At 39.5% G+C, this 19,406-nt stretch overlaps 1 protein-coding gene across 1 annotated transcript in view; it reads right to left on the bottom strand.

The window, feature by feature from the left end:
- Positions 1–19,406, bottom strand: part of CSMD1 (CUB and Sushi multiple domains 1) — a 2,074,981-nt gene that overhangs the window by 210,155 nt on the left and 1,845,420 nt on the right. Inside the window, exons 38-40 of the mRNA XM_033177634.1 lie at positions 19,108–19,226; positions 13,567–13,636; positions 7,423–7,539 (exon numbers count right to left, since the gene is read on the bottom strand). Coding sequence (XP_033033525.1) covers positions 7,423–7,539; positions 13,567–13,636; positions 19,108–19,226 — 306 coding nt within the window. The remainder of the gene's footprint in view (positions 1–7,422; positions 7,540–13,566; positions 13,637–19,107; positions 19,227–19,406) is intronic.

Below are 19,406 nucleotides of genomic sequence, written 5' to 3'. Positions count from 1 at the left end.
CAGCCTGGCATAGTTCAGCATACCAAAAGACGGTACAAATGACCAGTGTCTCTGGTATCATACTGATCTGTGAATTACGTAAGCTATGGCTGATAATTTAAAAGGAAACAATGACAAACAATTTAGAGTTATTTCCATTGTGGCATTTTTTAACTTATTTTACTACTATGTCTTAGATATTCTAACTCATTTAAGCAATTTATATAGAACTCCAAAGATGTTAGTCTTTGCATAAATCCATGCAGTTAAGCTGGGTCGTAAAACTTAAACTAAGCTAACTAACGGCTGTTGTAGAGTGTTATTCCAATATAAAAGAAAGCTTTACTCTGCGTGGTTCTTCTCTTTTTGACAGATGAGAACTTAAATTTTTTTTTCATCTAATATGTTTCCTAGATTGGGAAAATTAAAGATAACACCTACTTGGGTTATCCTACTTAATTTTAAGTGCAGAAAAATATTCACACAAACATATCTACTCAGGTATCAAAGGAAAACACAGTTGTCAGAGGCTAGTACTTTGTGAAAAGGAAGAAAAAAGTCCAAGTGAAAAATTGTAGGGAAGAAACACCTAAAATCTCTCAAGAAAATTTAAAGTCATACAAGAAAAACAATTTCATTAATTATGGAGAAACTTGGCAGGGAGAAGCAAAAGGGTAAATAATGCCCTGCCTGGGTGGGCATTGGGTGAGGCCAACGGTATGCCTGGGGTCTGATTTGCCAACCAAGATTATTCCCAGCACAGTAACCATCATCATGCTCATAATTTACAGGTGAGCAAACCAAGGCTCAGAAATGTTAGCTGTTCTGTCTCATGTCACACAGGAAACGGCAGAGTAAGGTTTAACCCCGCACTCACTGATGAAGGCCTCACTTTTTCTCATTTGGTATGCCAATAGGCTAGACAAGAGCTGACAGTCTCACGATGGTAAAAATATTCCACTCTTCTTGGAGAAAATCAGTTTGTATTATGTTCAACCTTGATTGAAAGAGGATGAATTGAAAAAAAATAGAATGTGAAAAACTGGAGGAGACAAAAAAGAAGAAGAAAAAGAAAGATCTTTAATAATTTAAGCAAACTTTAGAATTTTTTTTAGAATGAGTAGCTAGATTCATATCACATTGTCCAAGTCTATAGGCCGGTACTACATCACCAGTCACCAGTCAAGAAAGGGCTATCTCAGCCTGCGGTGGTCTTGGCCATTCTAACATTGTCTGCTATATATAACCAAGGTGGAACAACTCTTTAAATATACAACATTTCTGCAAATATTAAAAAATGTCAAATATTGCTGTTTGTCAAACAACCACCAATAAGCTATTAATTTGTTTCTAAATTCCAGAAAATATTTTTGTTCAAAAGAAATTCAGAAGTGAGGAAAAAAGAAAGAAAAAAAGGGAGAAAAGGAGGCGCCAAGAGAGTGGGGAGGGAGGAGGGAGGGAGGGGGAGAGGGAAGGGAGGGAGGGGGAGGAGGAAGGGAGGGAGGGGGTAAAGGGAGGGAGGGGGTCCAGGGGCTCCCGTATCCCTTGGTTTGGAGCTGTCTCCTCTGCCTGCTGTGACACCTGAGCTCCTGGACTGCTCAGCCAGTGGCACATCCAGATCTGCCTGTCCACTTACCCACTACTGAGCTAAAAACACAGTTTGATGGTATGGCCTATGAATCTAATAAAAATGAATTTTGTTACTAATAAATAAACCATACTAAAGAGTAGGGGTGTGTGTGTGTGTGGCGTGTGCATGCGTGCATGCATTTGTGTGTGCACATGTGTGTTTGCACGACTGTCTTAGGAACACTGAATCCACGTGCTCCACAGAGTTTTATTGACATTCCTCACATTAATTACAACCAGGCGGAATCAAGAAGCTGACCCGAGAGTAACAGAAAACAACCTGTTGAATTGCTGGCACTTCTATGCATGCCCAGAGTACCAGAAAGGAACACTGGGGCCAGACTGGAACACTTAATATCTAATGGTAGGGAAATGGGTGGAAATGTGCTCACTTCGGATGCGCACATGCAGACTTTAGACATATTTATCCAGAAACACATTTTGAAATTCATGAGCCGGCACAGTCACGAAAGATAACAACTTGCAAAGGGATCAGGGTGCAAAGAAATGGAGGATGTTCAACGTCTCAAAAGTACAGGATCCAGTGAAAGTGGTTTGTTACTGATTTGGAATTCAGCTTGAAAAGGGAATGGAATTATGACAATTATAATATTGTGAGCAAAATTACCATTTTAAGCAGTATAAATTATACAGCCACACATCAAACTACCTAATCCATATTAGAAAATAGAACAGAGCCCAGCTCTAATCTGGCTTAAAATAGAATTATTTAGCTATCTAATTTTCAGCAAATTGCATCCAGTTTGACATTGTAAAGCCCAAATAAAAGGATTAAAATAAGCATAACCTGGTTATCCTTCTATTATCTCAGAAAGTACTAAAATATATATATTATTTCAACAACAACAAAAAAATCTGAATGCTTACCTTTGGTAGAATATACCCAGCACTCTCTTCTCCAATTGTGATTACATATTGAAAATTAAATGCCTGTGACAAGTCACCTGCACAGAGAATTTTTGCCTTTGGTGTTGACAAAACTTTGAATAGTAATGTGACCATGATCTCAGAGTTAAACCTTAGTCTTTAGTTGATAGAACCTGTGAATATTACTTGTTCTGTTTTGCACCTTCGGTGTGTAATAAAAATATAGCAAAAGTGTTAATACCTATGGAATCTATTGAACATTCTAAAGAACCTTTTATATATTCCCTATGTTTCCAGACAGTCCGATGGCATGGGAATTTTGGAGAGCATTGTGTCCACGGTTAGTGCAGTAGATTTTAAGTATAAAAGGTAATGGAGTAAGGCAGATAGAAATCTTGGTTGCATTTCTGTTCATGGTGCCCTTAGATACTCTCAAGAAAACAGAGACAGAAATCCTGAGTTGGTTGAGTTCTGACAGAGCATCACAAAACAACAAGCCAAGTCTGTAAAAAAGGAAAGAAAATGGCACACAACCATTGGGTTTAGCTACTAGATAACTAAACTCGAATTTGGTTTAGCTATTAAAAACAGCACTTAAATAATGTCCTATGTCATGCATTTACAATACTTCAAAATAGCCCTATGGGACTGATATTTTATGATATTCCCTTTAAAAATAAGGAAACAAGTTTCAAAAACATTCTGGTATCTTGTATAATCATTGGTAGGACTAAGATTTCTACTCAGCTCAACTCAGAGCCCCAAATGGTGAGCAACCACAGCTTATGCTGCCAACTGCCTCAGTCCTTTTGGCTAGAGTTATCTTGGTCATTTTGAGGAACAGGCTGTGTGGGTCACTGTGGGTTACTGAGGCAGGGTGTAGAAAACAGTTGTTCATGGAATGAATAATTAGGAAAATGAGGCAGGATGATTTCCACGTGATACCAAAGCAGCTATGTCCCTATGCTTTTACCAATTCTAATTGTGGCTCGATCCACGGTAATGGGCTCTGGGAGTAGAGTTAATCAAAAGAATTATTTGACTAAACTGGCAACTGCTTAACTCCTGGATTAGATAATCAATCAGGCAATCCCACGCTTATCCTGTTGTATGGGAAGATCTGTAATACCTAATAAAATCCTCCCAAGGTGAAAAACATCACTGGCTATTCTTTTGCAACCTGATCACCAAGATCACCCTAACAGCATCATCCTGGTAAGATATTTTTTTGTGTGACATCAGTTGAAATACCTGTCTATCTTCCCAATCTCCCTGTTTGTCCCGTTAGGAAATAAGGGGCCCTTTTCTGAGTTGTAACCACAGGAAATGTTCCAGAATCACTTTATGGTTTGGCTATTAATAGGAAGCAACATGAGAGACCAAAAAGGGGAGAAGTCATAATTACAAGATAATTGTGGTCACCTCCGCTATATTCCCATTCTGTTTCACGTAAGAAACTTCTGGAGTGAGTGCTTGATTTGTAAGTGCAGACGTCTGAGCTTGAACCCCAAACTTACTTCCTCAAAATTTCCAAGGATATTATCTGATATTTGCTTATGATCTGGGAGATTCTGAGAAGAGCTTGCTGACAAGACTAAGATAAGGTTCAGAGACAGAAAAATGACCTGTGCAGTGCTGTGGATATGAATTAGGAATTGAATAGGAGAATCTGACTCGTTCATATGCCACCGAAGTGTGGTTTGACATTTGACAACAAGACTCATGATGTTGGTTTAAAATTCATGTGCATAGAAGGGAGACTTGAAGCTCTGGTAGTGGATATTATGAGCGAGAAGAGGCAGGAATTAAGGAAGGCCATGAATATATAGAAGTAATTTACTTAAATGTTTTTCACTATAAAACGATGTGGGGGCCGGGCACGGTGGCTCACGCCTGTAATCCCAGCACTTTGGGAGGCCGAGGAGGGCGGATCACGAGATCAGGAGATTGAGATCATCCTGGTTAACAAGGTGAAAACCCGTCTCTACTAAAAATACAAAAAAATTAGCCAGGCACGGTGCCAGGCGCCTGTAGTCCCAGCTACTCAGGAGGCTGAGGCAGGAGAATGGCGTAAACCCGGGAGGCGGAGCTTGCAGTGAGCCAAGATCACCCCACTGCACTCCAGCCTGGGCGACACAGCGAGACTCCGTCTCAAAAACAAAAACAAAAACAAAAACAAAAACAAAAACAAAAAAAACGATGTGGGGTTGAAAGCTAGATAGTAAAATTTTCTCAGATTTTGCAAATTGATCGAAAATGATGTAGCTCTAGAAAGAACTCCTACCAGGGACATCATCATTCCAAATGTTGACCATGTCAGGGGACGCATGGCCACTCACATCCCTCTCCTCCCCATTTCTCACTTCGCATCTGTTACTACTGAGAGGTTATACAATTTATCAGAGGCAACCCTGGCACATTACTCAAATGTAATCTATAACAAATTATTGTGAAGCATACCTACATCTATTCTAAAAAGCTAGGGATAATATTTTTTATGCCTGTTGGATTTGAGATAAAGTTTCTTTTCTCCTCTTCCAGATCCTCTTTAAACCCTCATGCTATGCAATATCAAAATTTTAAAAGATTTACATCAGTTTAAAGATATTTCATAATTTTCATTTCAATCTTCTTTAAATAGTTGGTTTAGGTTTATAGATCCCAAATATGAATTTAGACAATTTGGTTTCATTGAAGTTTTTTCCCAAATTATTCTCTCGCACAATAGTTTATAAATAAATAAATAAGAAAATATACTAAATGATACCCTTCTCAGAAATGATAAAATAGTAACATTGGAAAAATAAGTTAAGAAAATATTTATGCCAATTTTATTTTATTCATAGAATGTTTCCGGTTAGTTTTGAGAGGAAGGTGGCAAACATTTGGAAGAACGATACAAAATACAACTAGGTGATTTTATTATTTGTTTCACTTTTTTTTGTTGTTGTTGTTTATCACATACCAAGCCCTGCACTAATCTTCTAGCCAGAATTTTTATGTATTTATTTATTTATTCATTTATTTATTGAGACAGAGTCTTGCTCTGTCACCAGGCTGGAGTACAGTGGGGCGATCTTGGCTCACTGCAACCTCCACCTCCCGGGTTCACGCCATTCTCCTGCCTCAGCCTCCCAAGTAGTTGGGATTACAAGCAAGTGCCACCATGCCCAGCTAATTTTTGTATTTTCAGTAGAGACGGGGTTTCGTCGTGTTGGCCAGGATGATTTTGATCTCTTGACCTCATGATCTGCCTGCGTCAGCCTGCCAATAGCCAGAATTATTTTAATGAACCCTCACCATAACCTTATGTAGCTATTTCAGGTATAGAAATGAGGAAGCTGGGGTTCCTGTGGATGAACTCATTCAAGAAAACCACACCTCCTTCAGGGATCACTGCAGTTTGCCTCAGATTTCTCTCATTCTCTGAAGTTCATGACTACAATAATTTGCCCAACACGGCTGTGGTCCTTAAGAGCACTGCAGCCGTGGAAACTATCCAGGGTTACACATATCTCTGAAATAATTCTTAACCCTTGACTCCAAAGATTAGTTCAACAAGTTCATGTCTCCAGATCTCCATGGCAAGGACGATGGGCCCAGCTTGGGGGAACACTGGAGCCAATGTTGTTGAAAGTGATTCACAGCTCTCCATTTCATTTAGCCCTAGCAGAATCACTGCCTTATGCTCAGAGAGATGATGATTGAAAAAAACAAAACTAGTAAACTAAGAAACCTGGGAGAAATAAGGGGCTCCTATAAAAATCCTTCCACAGAGTCTCTCCCTTCCTCGACCACCACCAGACGTGGCCTCCTACAGATAACTGGGCGGGGATGGACTCCACAGGCCGCCCCCGTCGAGCTGCTCTTCCACGGTCCTCCTCTTTCGTGGTGGAATGGTCATGTTGGTTGACTGCATTTCCCATGTCCGGCGCCTGATTGGCCTGCAGGGCTGTCACTCCGACTGTTTATTCCCGGGCCACTCTCTGCTGAGCAAGCCCACCCTGACTGCTCACTCCTCCTGCTACTGCCATCCTGGGCACAGATTCTAAAAGCAGAAGCTTTGAATAAAGAGTGCGATCTTCTTCCATGGCAGTGATTTCTACTTACGGTTGTATTCATTCATTCATCATTCAGCTACTATTTAGTACAGAAGTACCCAGCTACTCTGCCCTAGGACATTCACTGAGTACCTAACTTCGTCTACCTAGAGTGAGTGCTGTAGAGAAAATCACAGGTAGGGGAGACCCAAATAAAAGAACTAAAATATGAAGGAAACCGGGAGGCAGACAGAGAAAGCGTGAGAGGGGATCAAAATTTCACAAAGACCCTGCATTTCTGAAGAGAGGCCGGAAAAAGGTTCTATAATAGTATACATAACAATTAAATTTATGAATTATTTAAGGTGAATAACCTGAATGTTAATAACTAGATATTAAAAAACAACTTATTTATTAACCCGGAAACAATGTAATATATAATAAAAATGTATGATACCATACTATGTCTTAAAATTTGTTTTATATTTATTTTAAAAGGAGTTATAACCTTTAAAAAACCTTCGAAATTATCCAGAAGAAACAATAACCATTATTGACTTCCAGAGATAGATTAGAAAAAGCGTTATCATAAATAAAGACATTGATAATTGAATTAGGGATGCTACATTTTGCACTCTGTGTGCCTATGATATCATCATTCAGCCAATTTAATTTGCCTTGAAAAGAGTTGCATGGTTCAGTTGATTTTTCAAATAAGTTTTCTACTCTCAAAGTTACTCTGTGAAAGCTTTATTTAAATCTGTATGCCGCTTTCAATTACAGATACAGTTATGTCAACAGAACAAGGCATTTTATTCTGCTTAATTCTTTCTGAGATGGAAATGAAAAAAATGAACTTTTAGGAATGGACAGTGTTTTCACTTACCATAGCCGATGGGTAATGAGATCCTCCAGGTGCAGTCTAAGTTGTTGGGGTAAGAACCTGGGAAGCCGGGGCTCAGGATCACACCGCCCAAAGTGTTCAGCGTCCCTCCACAGGTGGCTGTTAAGTGGACAAGATGTCAGTCCTGCGGGTCCTTACTTCCTCCCTGGAATCTTTGCTCCAACCTGTTCACTCAACTATGCTGAGAAACAGCAAGTCTTCGGAGTTGAATTCCGCCCCTAATTACAGCACATGATACAGTGCTGTGTGCCTTAGTTATTATTTATGAGCTGTGCTCTCCCTCCTGACAGTGAACTGCTTTAGAATAAAGACCGTTTTTCAAGATCCATCTTCTCCTCGTACTCAAAGGCTCCCAGTAAAGATTAGTCCATTTAATGTCTGCATTGCAGTCAGGCATTAAATAGACTTCAGTTTATTAGCTGCAATTCATTGAGAGGTAGTATTAGTCCCTATTTATTGATTGCTAACTATGTGGTACTTACTGTACCTAGATATACATTACATAGATTAACTCACATAACAACCCTGAAGGATGACTGTTCCCCTCTTACACACAAAGAAACCAGGCCTGGAAGAGATTAAGAAATTTGCCTAAAGTGACATGCCTGGTAAACAGTACAACCAGAAGGTCATTCCAGCTGCGTCTGCTTCCAGAACCCGTTTCAGCCAGGACACATGACTGTCAGATAGCTTTTCAATTTTGGAATGCAGCTAACTGCAACCACTTTCTCCCCAGGAAATCTTATGTTGTGAGAGAGGGTGAAATAAGTTCATGCATCTTGCCTTATCTTGGCGACTCACATGTTTTGCTACTGTATCTGAGGTTTGACTATAAAGAAACACAACTGGTTTTACAACAAACATGCCCAGTGATATAAGTTGAAGCATTTGAAATTCCAATCTTTGACCATTTGCAACCTATTAAAATAATTTCTTATATTCCAAAATTATGCAAATAATGCCACTTCTTTTCAGGAAGCCCAAAGGAAATGGCTTTATTCTAACAATGCTCTCATTATGCAAAATATTTTAAACAAAATGTTTTCTGGAAGCCCTCTTTTAGAGGCCGCGTAGGACCGGTAGTGAAGCCTTTTTGTTTTTTAATCATCATCAAGGCTGAAACACTTTATTTGTAATTTAATATAAGAAATAGCTAAAACTCAAGTCTAGTGAATATGGTGATTGCTCAAGCCAGGGCACCATATTCTGGATTTCAAACATTGTATAAGTTGAAAAATGTGAGTTACAAACATTTAAAAGTGTATTTTTGTGGTGTGAGTCATAATTCTGGAAAAGTCTTGGACAGCATCAACTGTGTTGCTATTTAAAGTATAACCTCTCAAGGCGATTTCTTTGTGGGAGAGACCAGGCATTTGCAAGGCCAGGCTCCCGTCTGCACTTTGTCCATGCAGCTGCTGACTGTGCTGAAGACACACCAGTGAATCTGAGTGGCATGCCTAAATACGTTTAGCAGAAATACCCTTTCCCTGAGGGCTCCTGTGACCTGCAGTGACAGTAGATATGCATATTCAACTGTCAGAGGTGTTAAACCAGAACAGCTCCACCTTGAATAGGAGCTGGATAAAATAAGGCTGAAACCTACTGGGCTGCGTTCCCAGATGGTTCAGGCTTTCTAAGTCACAGCATGAGATAGAAGGTCAGTGCAAAATACAGGTCATAAAGACCTTGCTGACAAAACAGGTTGCGGTAAAGAAGCCGGCTAAAACCCGCCAAAGCCAAGGTAGCCATGAGAGTGACCTCTGGTCGTCCTCACTGCTACACTCCCACCAGTGCCAAGACAGTTTACAAATGCCATGGCAACGTGGAGAAGTTACCCTAAATGGTCTAAAAAGGGGAGGCATGAATAACCCACCCCTTGTTTCGCATATCATCAAGAAATAACCGTGAAAATGGACAAGCAGCGGCCCTCGAGGCTGCTCTGTCTATGGAGTAGCCATTCTTTTGTTCCTTGACTTCCTTAATAAACTTGCTTTCACTTTACTCTACGGACTCGCCCGGAATTCTTTCTTGCGCGAGATCCAAGAACCCTCTTTTGGGGTCTGAATTGTGACCCCTTTTCTTTAACACAACTACAGGGAAGACATGAATGAAAAAGGCTGAATCAATGACAAAAAAAGGAAAACAACAGAACCAGTAAACGTGGTATTACTAAAAAGTTCCTTTTGATTTTAGCATGATTTCCGCACACACATGCAACTGTAAATCATAAAATACAAACACCTATATATATCTTCAGCTGAGGACTGAGGCAGCCCTGCAGGAGGGGCTGGCCCAGGACCTGAACGTAGACGGCATCATCAACACAGGTGTCTGTGTCCCACACAGACCAAATGTCTGTGTGATGCGAAACTGATCAGGGGCCTGAACCCTGGGTTCATCTCCTGTCAAACACACAACAATCACCTAATTACTTGAGAGCTTAGTTAAAGCCACAATAATCCTTTGTTTTTGCTGTTGTTCATCTAGAAAACTACAAGTCAATAGATAAGCATAAAAACAGAGCTTGCAAAAGATGCATATCCATCTTTTCTTCCTTTGTGACTTTTTTTTAAGACAGAGTCTCACTCTGTTGCCCAGGCTGGAGTGCAGTGGCACAATTTCAGCTCACTGCAATCTCCGCCTCCTGGGTTCAAGTGATTCTCCTGCCTCAGCCTCCCGAGTAGCTGGAATTACAGGCACCCATGACTGCGAGTACACCTGGCTAATTTTTGTATTTTTAGTAGAGACGGGGTTTCACCATGTTGGTCAGGCTGGTCTTGAACTCCCGACCTCAGGAGATCTGCCTGCCTCAGCCTCCCAAAGTGCGGGGATTATGGGTCTGAGCCACCATGCCCGGCCCTTTGTGACATTTTAAGGCAACTGGGCTTGCCACGTCTTAGATTGCTTCAGTGTCCATCTCTGTGTGGTCGTCATGTTGCCAGACCCTTTCTTACAGGTAAATAGTGTATTTAGAGTTATTGGTAAATATGGTTTTTGTAAAGGGAAAAGAATTTATTTTTATAAAATGGCTAGAGATCTTATATTTTACTGGATTTATACATCTTATTTTGTATGGATTCCTGATTTGGAGGGGGAGAATGAATACATAGGATTTTTCCTGAAGGACACAGACACACGGTGCTGAAGAGCTCTGTGGTGCAGTGAGACAGGGAGGTCCCAGGCCACCTGCTGTGATGAGAACCTCACCCAGCTGTAGGGCCCTAGAAAACCGTGAGACCATTCTGGGGCTTGTTATAAATATTCAAAATAGTCAATATTGGTTAAGCTCTGAGAACACTGCTTGATATGTTCACCTCCAGAGAAGTGGTTTTATATACAGTGTCTTCATCAGTACTAGTATTTTTCAAAATCAGGTCATGGGATTTCCAGGAGCTCATAAGTAAAATATTATCTCTCTTGAACTTCTCCTCCTAAAATTCCCCGGTTTGGAGTAATCTAAAGCTAACAGCTACAAAAACCTTTCAATCTCTAGAATCGGTCTTTGAGCTTTATCATGGGTCATGTGTGAGTTTTTAAACAATGAAAAAACTTGTATACCCTGTAAAGAATTAGGGAAGTTGACATAACTTCAACATGTGCTAATATGTACAACGTTAAATAAAAGAGAAAAGCCTATTATATTTTGCAAATATACGTTAATTATTTGAAAAAAAAATCCCATTGTGTAATACAAAGTGACAGCAAAGGCATATTGTTTGATTCAATGCCTGCTTAGAATTGATTTCATTGTGAAGTTTAAAAAATTTCAATTCCTGACATTAAGGGAAGGCTCTTCATTTAAAAAGAAATAGGCAGATTGATGTTCTGTATGAATCAAAGGCAGTTTTAATTTTTTCCTTTTTAAAATTTTTTAATTTTTTCCTTCCAAATCAAGGCTGAGATTTTAAATGTCGCTACAAGTAGCTCTTGTTTTTAGCTGACATGTTAATCTAGACATTTATGTTTACCAAGAAATAGCTTTTAAAAAGAAGACACTGGTCACTAAGGTATAGTTTTCACTTGTAAGCAAATATGATATAGGGAAGATAACATAAACAGGCATTCTCTCCTGGATGAGACTATCATAAAGGCTGAAGTTTTGTTTGTTTTACAGGGTTCATGCAGTTTTATTTTCCTCTGTACACAATTTCATCTGCATCCCATGCAAGGCAGTTAAATTGTGTATTACTAAAAACCATTGAATACCTACATTGATTTGAGATGTGGGGAAATTAGGCTGTCAGAAGAATGTGTAACAGACAGTAATTACCTGGCTTTCCTTGTGGGTATCCACGCCACACTACGTTGAAATGAATTCTAAACAGAATGTGAACAGCTCACAGGACAACTTGAAGGCTATTTTGTGGCCTTTAAAATGGCTAATGTTCATCCATATAGAGCTGACCACTTTCTCCTGAAACACCATTTGGCAGTATGGCATGCTTGAGGCTGACTCTCTGGAGATAAATGGGTTCTGAGCACACCCCCAGCAATACTGGAGTGTTGGAAGACTGTGGGGAACAATAAAGACAGCGCCCCCAGAAGTGTGACTATTAGAATGATCCCTGCTCTCTGATATTCATTCCCTAGCCATTATTTAATTGAAATTCTTGAGTGTCTGCCACGTGCTGAAGGTACAGAGGTGAGTGGTGCATGTCTCTGTCACCAAAGCCTTTGGGGATTGTAGAAGGGCAAAATAAAGAGCGATATCTTTAGAGCTCTGCAGGAAGTAAAGTCAGGCGCATGGTGGTGGTAGCCCAGGGTAGGGATGATTCACTGCACCTGCAGGTGGGAGCCCAGACAGCATGGAGGAGAGGACACTCTCTCCAGTGCAAAATTCGAGAGGGTGACTAAATCCTCCAATAAATATTTTAATGCAATATTTGGAAAAAATCAAAAGAAAGGCAGAAAATGTATGATGAACAAGACATGACAAATTTAAATAAAGACAAGATCAGTACTGCCAATGTTTCCTTTTGTCTCTTTCCTGTGATAAAGCAGGAGTATGGCTAAATACGGGAGCTATAGGTTAGGATCCCATGGAGATGATAATTTAGGAGGGGACTGTGCCATCTTAAAGATGGGGCATTGGTGCTAAGAATCGCAGGGGAGGATACATTCAGGTGGAAGGGGTGACAGAAGTGAGAAGTCACTTGGATTTAGGGAGTGAGGAAGAAATTTAAGGTAACACCCAGATTTATTGTTTAGGGAAAAAAAAAAGAAAAAGAAAAAGTAAAAAAGCAGGATACTGCTAATGGCATTCTCAGAGGAAGTAGATCCAGGAGAACAACAATAGGTTTGGAGAAGCCAATCAGTATGTGGGTTGGGGGTACAGAGTGTTAAGTAACTAATGATGATCCTGCTGAGACAGTACCTGCAAAGCTGGATGGTCACCTGAGCTACAGGTAAAGATTTCTGAGTTGGGCTACAACACATAGGTGATGGGTGAAGCTGGGGGCCTGAATGATGGGGAGCAAAGTCACCCTGACATCACCAACCTTTGTATTGAGGTACTTGTGATCACCACCTACAATGCCCCAGAATCATTAAGCTCCCATCACATCATCTATGCTAACAGTTTAGCGAGTCTCAAGGCATTAAATACAGGTCTGGAAAGCTTTTTCCTAAAGAAGTCAGCTGATTGTGCCTCCATTAACTCATCCACAAGATAGTCGCTGGGCTGTTTCCAACATGAAATACTCCCTCACTCCATGGGTAATCTATCATTCCGAATTTTGTTTCTGGAAACTTGTTTTTCTGAGGCTAAAGGTCTATACAGAAAACTACTCAGATTTTCAGACCAGCTGCATTCCTTCTTTGTCACAAATTAACAAACTGGCCTTCTGACACGAATGACATTTTGGTGTAGGGCCTTGAGTGGGCAGTCTTGCCTCTGGTCTATGCGGGCTGACCCAGACACACTGAGAAGACGGAGTTGCCGCATTCAGTGGGGAAGGTGCAGGTTACACTCGTCATTCTGCTCTACTGAATTATGTGCTATTATTATATAACACATGTTTTCAAATTAAGAAATTTAGAAGTGCATCCTTTGATGCCCAAGAGTAGAGCAGGCCTGTTCTTCCTAGTGTGTGCACAGCAGCAGAGTTACAGAAGGTGCATCCTTACCAATGCAGAGGGGAGACGGGTAGTTCCAACGGCGAACAGTCCCTGGCATACAGGAAATGTGGGAACGGCCCTGTTTAAAGGGAAACAACAGAAAATCCATATAACTAAAAACAGAGTAATGAAGGATTAAGTGTTTGAGAATATCTGCACTTTTTCCTTTCTTAATTATAAATATTTTAAAATGCAAAAATTGTGAAATCCGTTTTTACTAATGATTATTAGTGAGTCACATTTGCAACCAACATAGAAAAGTATCCATTTTCACTGTGTTTCTTTCTATTAAAAACAAAATCTTGCAATGTTCTTTTGACCAGACCATAATTCAACCCAGCTCCTTTCTTGATACTTAAAGAAGAGTATTGGATTGGGCAAAGTATGCGTTTTTTTTTTTTAAAATTTTTTATTATACTTTAAGTTCTAGGGTACATGTGCACAACGTGCAGGTTTGTTACATATGTATACATGTGCCATGTTGGTGTGCTGCACCTATTAACTCATCATTTACATTTGGTATATCTCCTAATGCTATCCCTCCCCCCTTCCCCCTACGCCACAACAGGCCCTGGTATGTGATGTTCCCTTTCCTGTGTTCAAGTTTTCTCATTGTTCAATTCCCACCTATAAGTGAGAACATGTGGTATTTGGTTTTCTGTTCTTGTGATAGTTTGCTGAGAATGATGGAATAACAGACAAACAGAGAGTCAAATCATGAGTGAACTCCCATTCACAATTGCTTCAAAGAGAATAAAATACCTAGGAATCCAACTTACAAGGGATGTGAAGGACCTCTTCAAGAACTACAAACCACTGTTCAGTGAAATAAAAGAGGACACAAACAAATGGAAGAACATTCCATGCTCATGGATAGGAAGAATCAATATTGTGAAAATGGCCATATGGCCCAAGATAATATATAGATTCAATGTCATCCCCATTAAGCTACCAATGACTTTCTTCACAGAATTAGAAAAAACTACTCTAAAGTTCATATGGAACCAAAAAAGAGCTGGCATTGTCAAGACAATCCTAAGCCAAAAGAACAAAGCTGGAGGCATCACGCTACCTGACTTCAAACTATACTACAAGGCTACAGTAACCAAAACAGCATGGTACTGATACCAAAACAGAGATACAGACCAATGGAACAGAACAGAGCCCTCAGAAATAATACCATACATCTACAACCATCTGATCTTTGACAAACCTGACAAAAACAAAAATGGGGAAAGGATTCCCTATTTAATAAATGGTGCTGGGAAAACTGGCTAGCCATAAATAGAAAGTTGAAACTGGATCCCTTCCTTACATCTTATACAAAAATTAATTCAAGATGGATTAGAGACTTAAATGTTAGACCTAAAACCATAAAAACCCTAAAAGAAAACCTAGGTGATACAATTCAGGATATAGGCATGGGCAAGGACTTCATGTCTAAAACACCAAAAGCAATGGCAACAAAAGCCAAAATTGACAAATGGGATCTAATTAAAGAGCTTCTGCACAGCAAAAGAAACTACCATCAGAGTGAACAGGCAACCTACAGAATGGGAGAAAATTTTTGCAGTCTACTAATCTGACAAAGGGCTAATGTCCAGAATCTACAAATAACTCAAACAAATTCACAAGAAAAACAAGCGTGGTTTTTTTTTTTTTTTTTTTTTTCCATTCGCCAGAATTTATAGCTTTTGGTCTAAGAGGCTGAAAATAATTAGAAAGTACTAGGTGGTGATAAGAAGGCCAAAATATCAACAATACAAAGTCTGCTTATGAAAAGGTAGCTTCGGTGGGTGTCTATGGTTACAAGTCACATGACTACCAGGGTTCAGCAAAGCACTGGGTCGGTTCTTCCTGTATCACAGAAAAAGGAGACTTCACATTCATTTTCTCACTAGACATCCTCACACGTCACATCAACCTGCCTGCAATGAAATTAACCCTCATTACTCTGGGTCTCTTTACCCTGTAAATATATGAATTTTCCATGTTCTACTTTCAAAGATCTGTTCTAATCTTTCTCATGGAAAAAAAAAATCAAAGAGTAGAGGGTTAAATTCAAAGATGTTTTGTGCTAACATCTCTTTCACAATAAAAGAGAAGTGATCCATGAGACTTCTGTGTGTGGTCTATTTTTATTCTTTTTCCTGATTGTGACTCGGTGGACTTATCAGCCAGGTTTGCTTATCTCATAAATTTCCATTTGCCACCCACGATTGGCATAGAGGCAATTGAAAAACAATATTTAATTTATGTTAAATAATTCCAGCCACACTGGGAACGCATCAAACAAGCATTTGCACTAATGCAGTTATCAATGGCAAACCGATTCCCTAAGCTCTCAAATATTTCCTACTCAATCCATCTGCCACCAAACTAACTTTCTCATACCTCTTGGTATTTTTAAAAGTAGTTATAGTAAAGAAGACTATATTTAATTTTAAAGAAGATACTCCAGGCAATTTTGTGTTGCTGGCATTTATACTCTGTGTATCCCCATTCTCTGATTCATTAAATTATTCTTATAAATTTCCTTCTCAAATAGGGATAAACATAAAGTTCAAAAGTCTCAACACATTTTCATCAGAGACTACCAATAAAATGGTCATTTATTACCAATCTAGGTAATATTCTGCTATTGATTTTGGTATAAATATTTCAGATGAGTGATTCTAGCTACAAGTTTTCTAATAAATCAAAACAAGAGAGAATCCTGTGCATTTATTTACTAGTTTTTACCCCAATGGGAATTTTCTTTTTTATGCTTTAAAAGACCATGAAAACAAGTTGAGAGAAGATGGAAGTCATACATCATTCAATATTCAGCATTTACTTTCAGCATGTGATGTCACGGCAGGCCCCTGAATCTCGCGAGGCATATATATTTATAGACACTCACGTGTGAACTATGCCAGGAACAATGCTTTTCATGACTAATATGTAATTGAAGCATCTGTTGTTCCAAATATATTAATGTGTTAGTAAAATTGTCAGTTGTTAGCAATTAAAAAAAAAAATCCAGAATTCTTTTTTGCTCATGTGAATGGCAAACAGCAGCTTGCAAACTCAAAGCCTGGCATTGTTTGTAACAAAGCAAAGAAACACAGCTTAGTTTGCACTTGAAAAACAGAGCTAATAAACGGTCTGTTGGACTGTGCAGAAGTGCATCCACAGGCCTGTGTCCCTAAGCAGCATATTCAATAATCCATTATAAGAAATTTCTCTAGTAAAGAATTATTTCTAGTTTCTTCTCTGAGGGCCATCATAATATCACCTGTAAAAGAACACAAAGTCTCACCATCGGGTAGAAAGAAGATGAACATCCATGAGCAAGGGCAAATATTAAAGTGTGGGAATTTGAGGGAGAATAGAAGAAACATGCTATTTACCTGATTTCAGGCCATTATAAAGCAAGCCCCAAACAAGGCACAAAAACAGCATGTCAGTATAGACTGAGGTGTCCCTCTAAATGAGACCCTTGGGATACGAAAGACAATTCTTTTTTCTTTCTTTTTTTTTGAGACGGGGTCTTGCTCTGTCACGCAGGCTGGAGTGCAGTGGTGTAATCTCAGTTCACTGCAACCTCCACCTCCTGTTTCAAGCGATCCTCCCACCTCAGCCTCCCAAGTAACTGTGACTACAGGAATGCACCACATGCCCAGCTCATTTTTGTATTTGTTGTAGAGGTGGTGTCTTGCTGTCTTGCCCAGGCTGGTCTCAAACTCCTGGATTCAAGTGATCCTCGGACTTTGGAATCCCAAAGTGCTGGGATGACAGGTGTGAGCCACTGCACCTGGCCTAGGATAATTCTTTCTACCATATCATGTGGATCAGAAATGTTGTGTCTTAAAGATTCAGCCTGAATAGCCTGCGTGTGTTTGGTCACAAACTTATTGAGGTTGCTCAACTTTTTCAGGAGTGCCTACTCACTATAGTTTCTGCTATAGAGACTCTTGTTCTGCCGCCCATCTTTTTGCAGAGTTATAACAATTATTGTGGCACCCACCAAGGTGGTGTTATAATGTAAGTTGCAGATTTGTTCTTAGGAAGGTGGCTTTATACATTGATATTGGTTTCTAATAACAGCAACAATAGTTTTCCTTTACTAAAGTGTGCCAGTTATTTCACAGATATTTTCTCTAAGCTGAAAGCATACATCACATGGTACCCATGTCCCACAGTTGGTCAAGAGTAGTGAGATTTTGTATATAAAGCACTTGGTAATGCATCCCTTTAGCATTCAGTATTTGCCAGCCGATGTTCTTGCTCTTAACTTGATTCAGTGCTACACAATATTTACCCCAATGTATGTGCAGAAATTGAATTCCATGCAATGGTGTTATTTCACTGCTGTAGTGTTACAAATCTGCATATAAGAACATGGCTAAACAATTTTCCTTTAAAACCTATCAGTTTCAGTGTCATTATAAACAGACAGCTAAAATATTCTATTACCTGAATTAACTGAAGAGCTGGAATGTCAATCGACATATATTTCTCCTGACTTTAGAATATACATGTTTTGGTTATCAATTTTTATTGCTGGCAGGGAGAATTATATAATAATTATGCCAAGTGACAGAAACTATTCTGAGAGTAGGCTTACTCATTACTCATGGTTAAACTAGAAAATATTAAATATAAATAATAAGAGAAAAACGATCAATCTTGCTATACATTAGATTATAAATCATTCATCAAAACTTTTATATAAAAAACTCTTGACTGGATATGGTGGCTCACACCTGTAATCCCAGCACTTTGGGAGGCCAAGACAGGTGGATCACCTGAGGTCAGAAGTTTAAGACCAGTCTGGCCAACATAGTGAAACCGCATCTCTACTAAAAATACAAAAATCAGCCGGGTGTGGTGGCAGGTGCCTGTAATTCCAGCTACTTGGGAGGCTGAGGGAGGAGAATAGTTTGAACCTGGAGAATAGTTTGAACCTGGGAATTATGCCACTGCACTCCAGCCTTGGCAACAGAGCGAGACTCCCTCTCAGACAAACAAACCAACTAACAAATCTCTTTATATAGATGATAGTAAAAGTTCATTTAAAAACTTCTACTTAATGGTTTTTAAAACTTATTTAAATATTTTATTTTGATGACTTAACTACTTAGCCCAAAGTGGGCATTAATGATGACTTATACTGAACGATGAGAACAGTTTGCCGAGTAGGACACGCACATTCAGAAGCGGATTCAGTTACTAGCTGCCAGGAGAGGACTTTCAAAGAGACGGTGTTGACACTTTGCCCCTAGAATGCTCTGTGCATAGTTATTGGGAACACATACATTGTGAAATAAAATAATTGTGAAAAATCGAATGCTTAGCTTATAAAGAGTACTTTATCACTTAAAAGCTGGTTCCAAATGGTGATGAAGATGACCAACATGCATGATTTAATATGAATAGTATGATTCACAAGCTAAGTGAGGAAAACCAAATCCGCTTTCTGGGTACAAAGTGAGGGCTTTGGCTTTAAGAGAGCTGCACAAAGATGACCGTGTGTGTGTTAATCCTGAGCACTGAGAAGAAGGATACCTGCAGGGTGTACCCGGGCTCGCACTGGAAGGAGAGCACGTCGTTCACCATGTACCGATCTCCGATTTTGATGCTGTTGCTGGGGAGGGCTGGTTCTTGGCATGCAGCGAGACCGACAGCTAGAAATGCAAAGAAAAATGCTAGAAGTTATATGATGTAAACAACATTCTTACCATTTGAATAACCAAAGTTTCTTTCTATTGCTCTCCTGTAGAAATGAACAAAGACTTTAATTCTTTTTTTTTTTTTTTTTTGTTGTTGACACGGAGTCTCGCTCTGTCGCCCAGGCTGGAGTGCAG

This window comes from Trachypithecus francoisi, unplaced genomic scaffold (assembly GCF_009764315.1).
Source record: "Trachypithecus francoisi isolate TF-2019V2 unplaced genomic scaffold, Tfra_2.0 Contig01558, whole genome shotgun sequence".
Lineage (NCBI taxonomy): Eukaryota > Metazoa > Chordata > Mammalia > Primates > Cercopithecidae > Trachypithecus > Trachypithecus francoisi.
The sequence above is the reverse complement of the archived record's forward strand: the minus strand, read 5'-3'. Positions and strand labels throughout refer to the sequence as shown.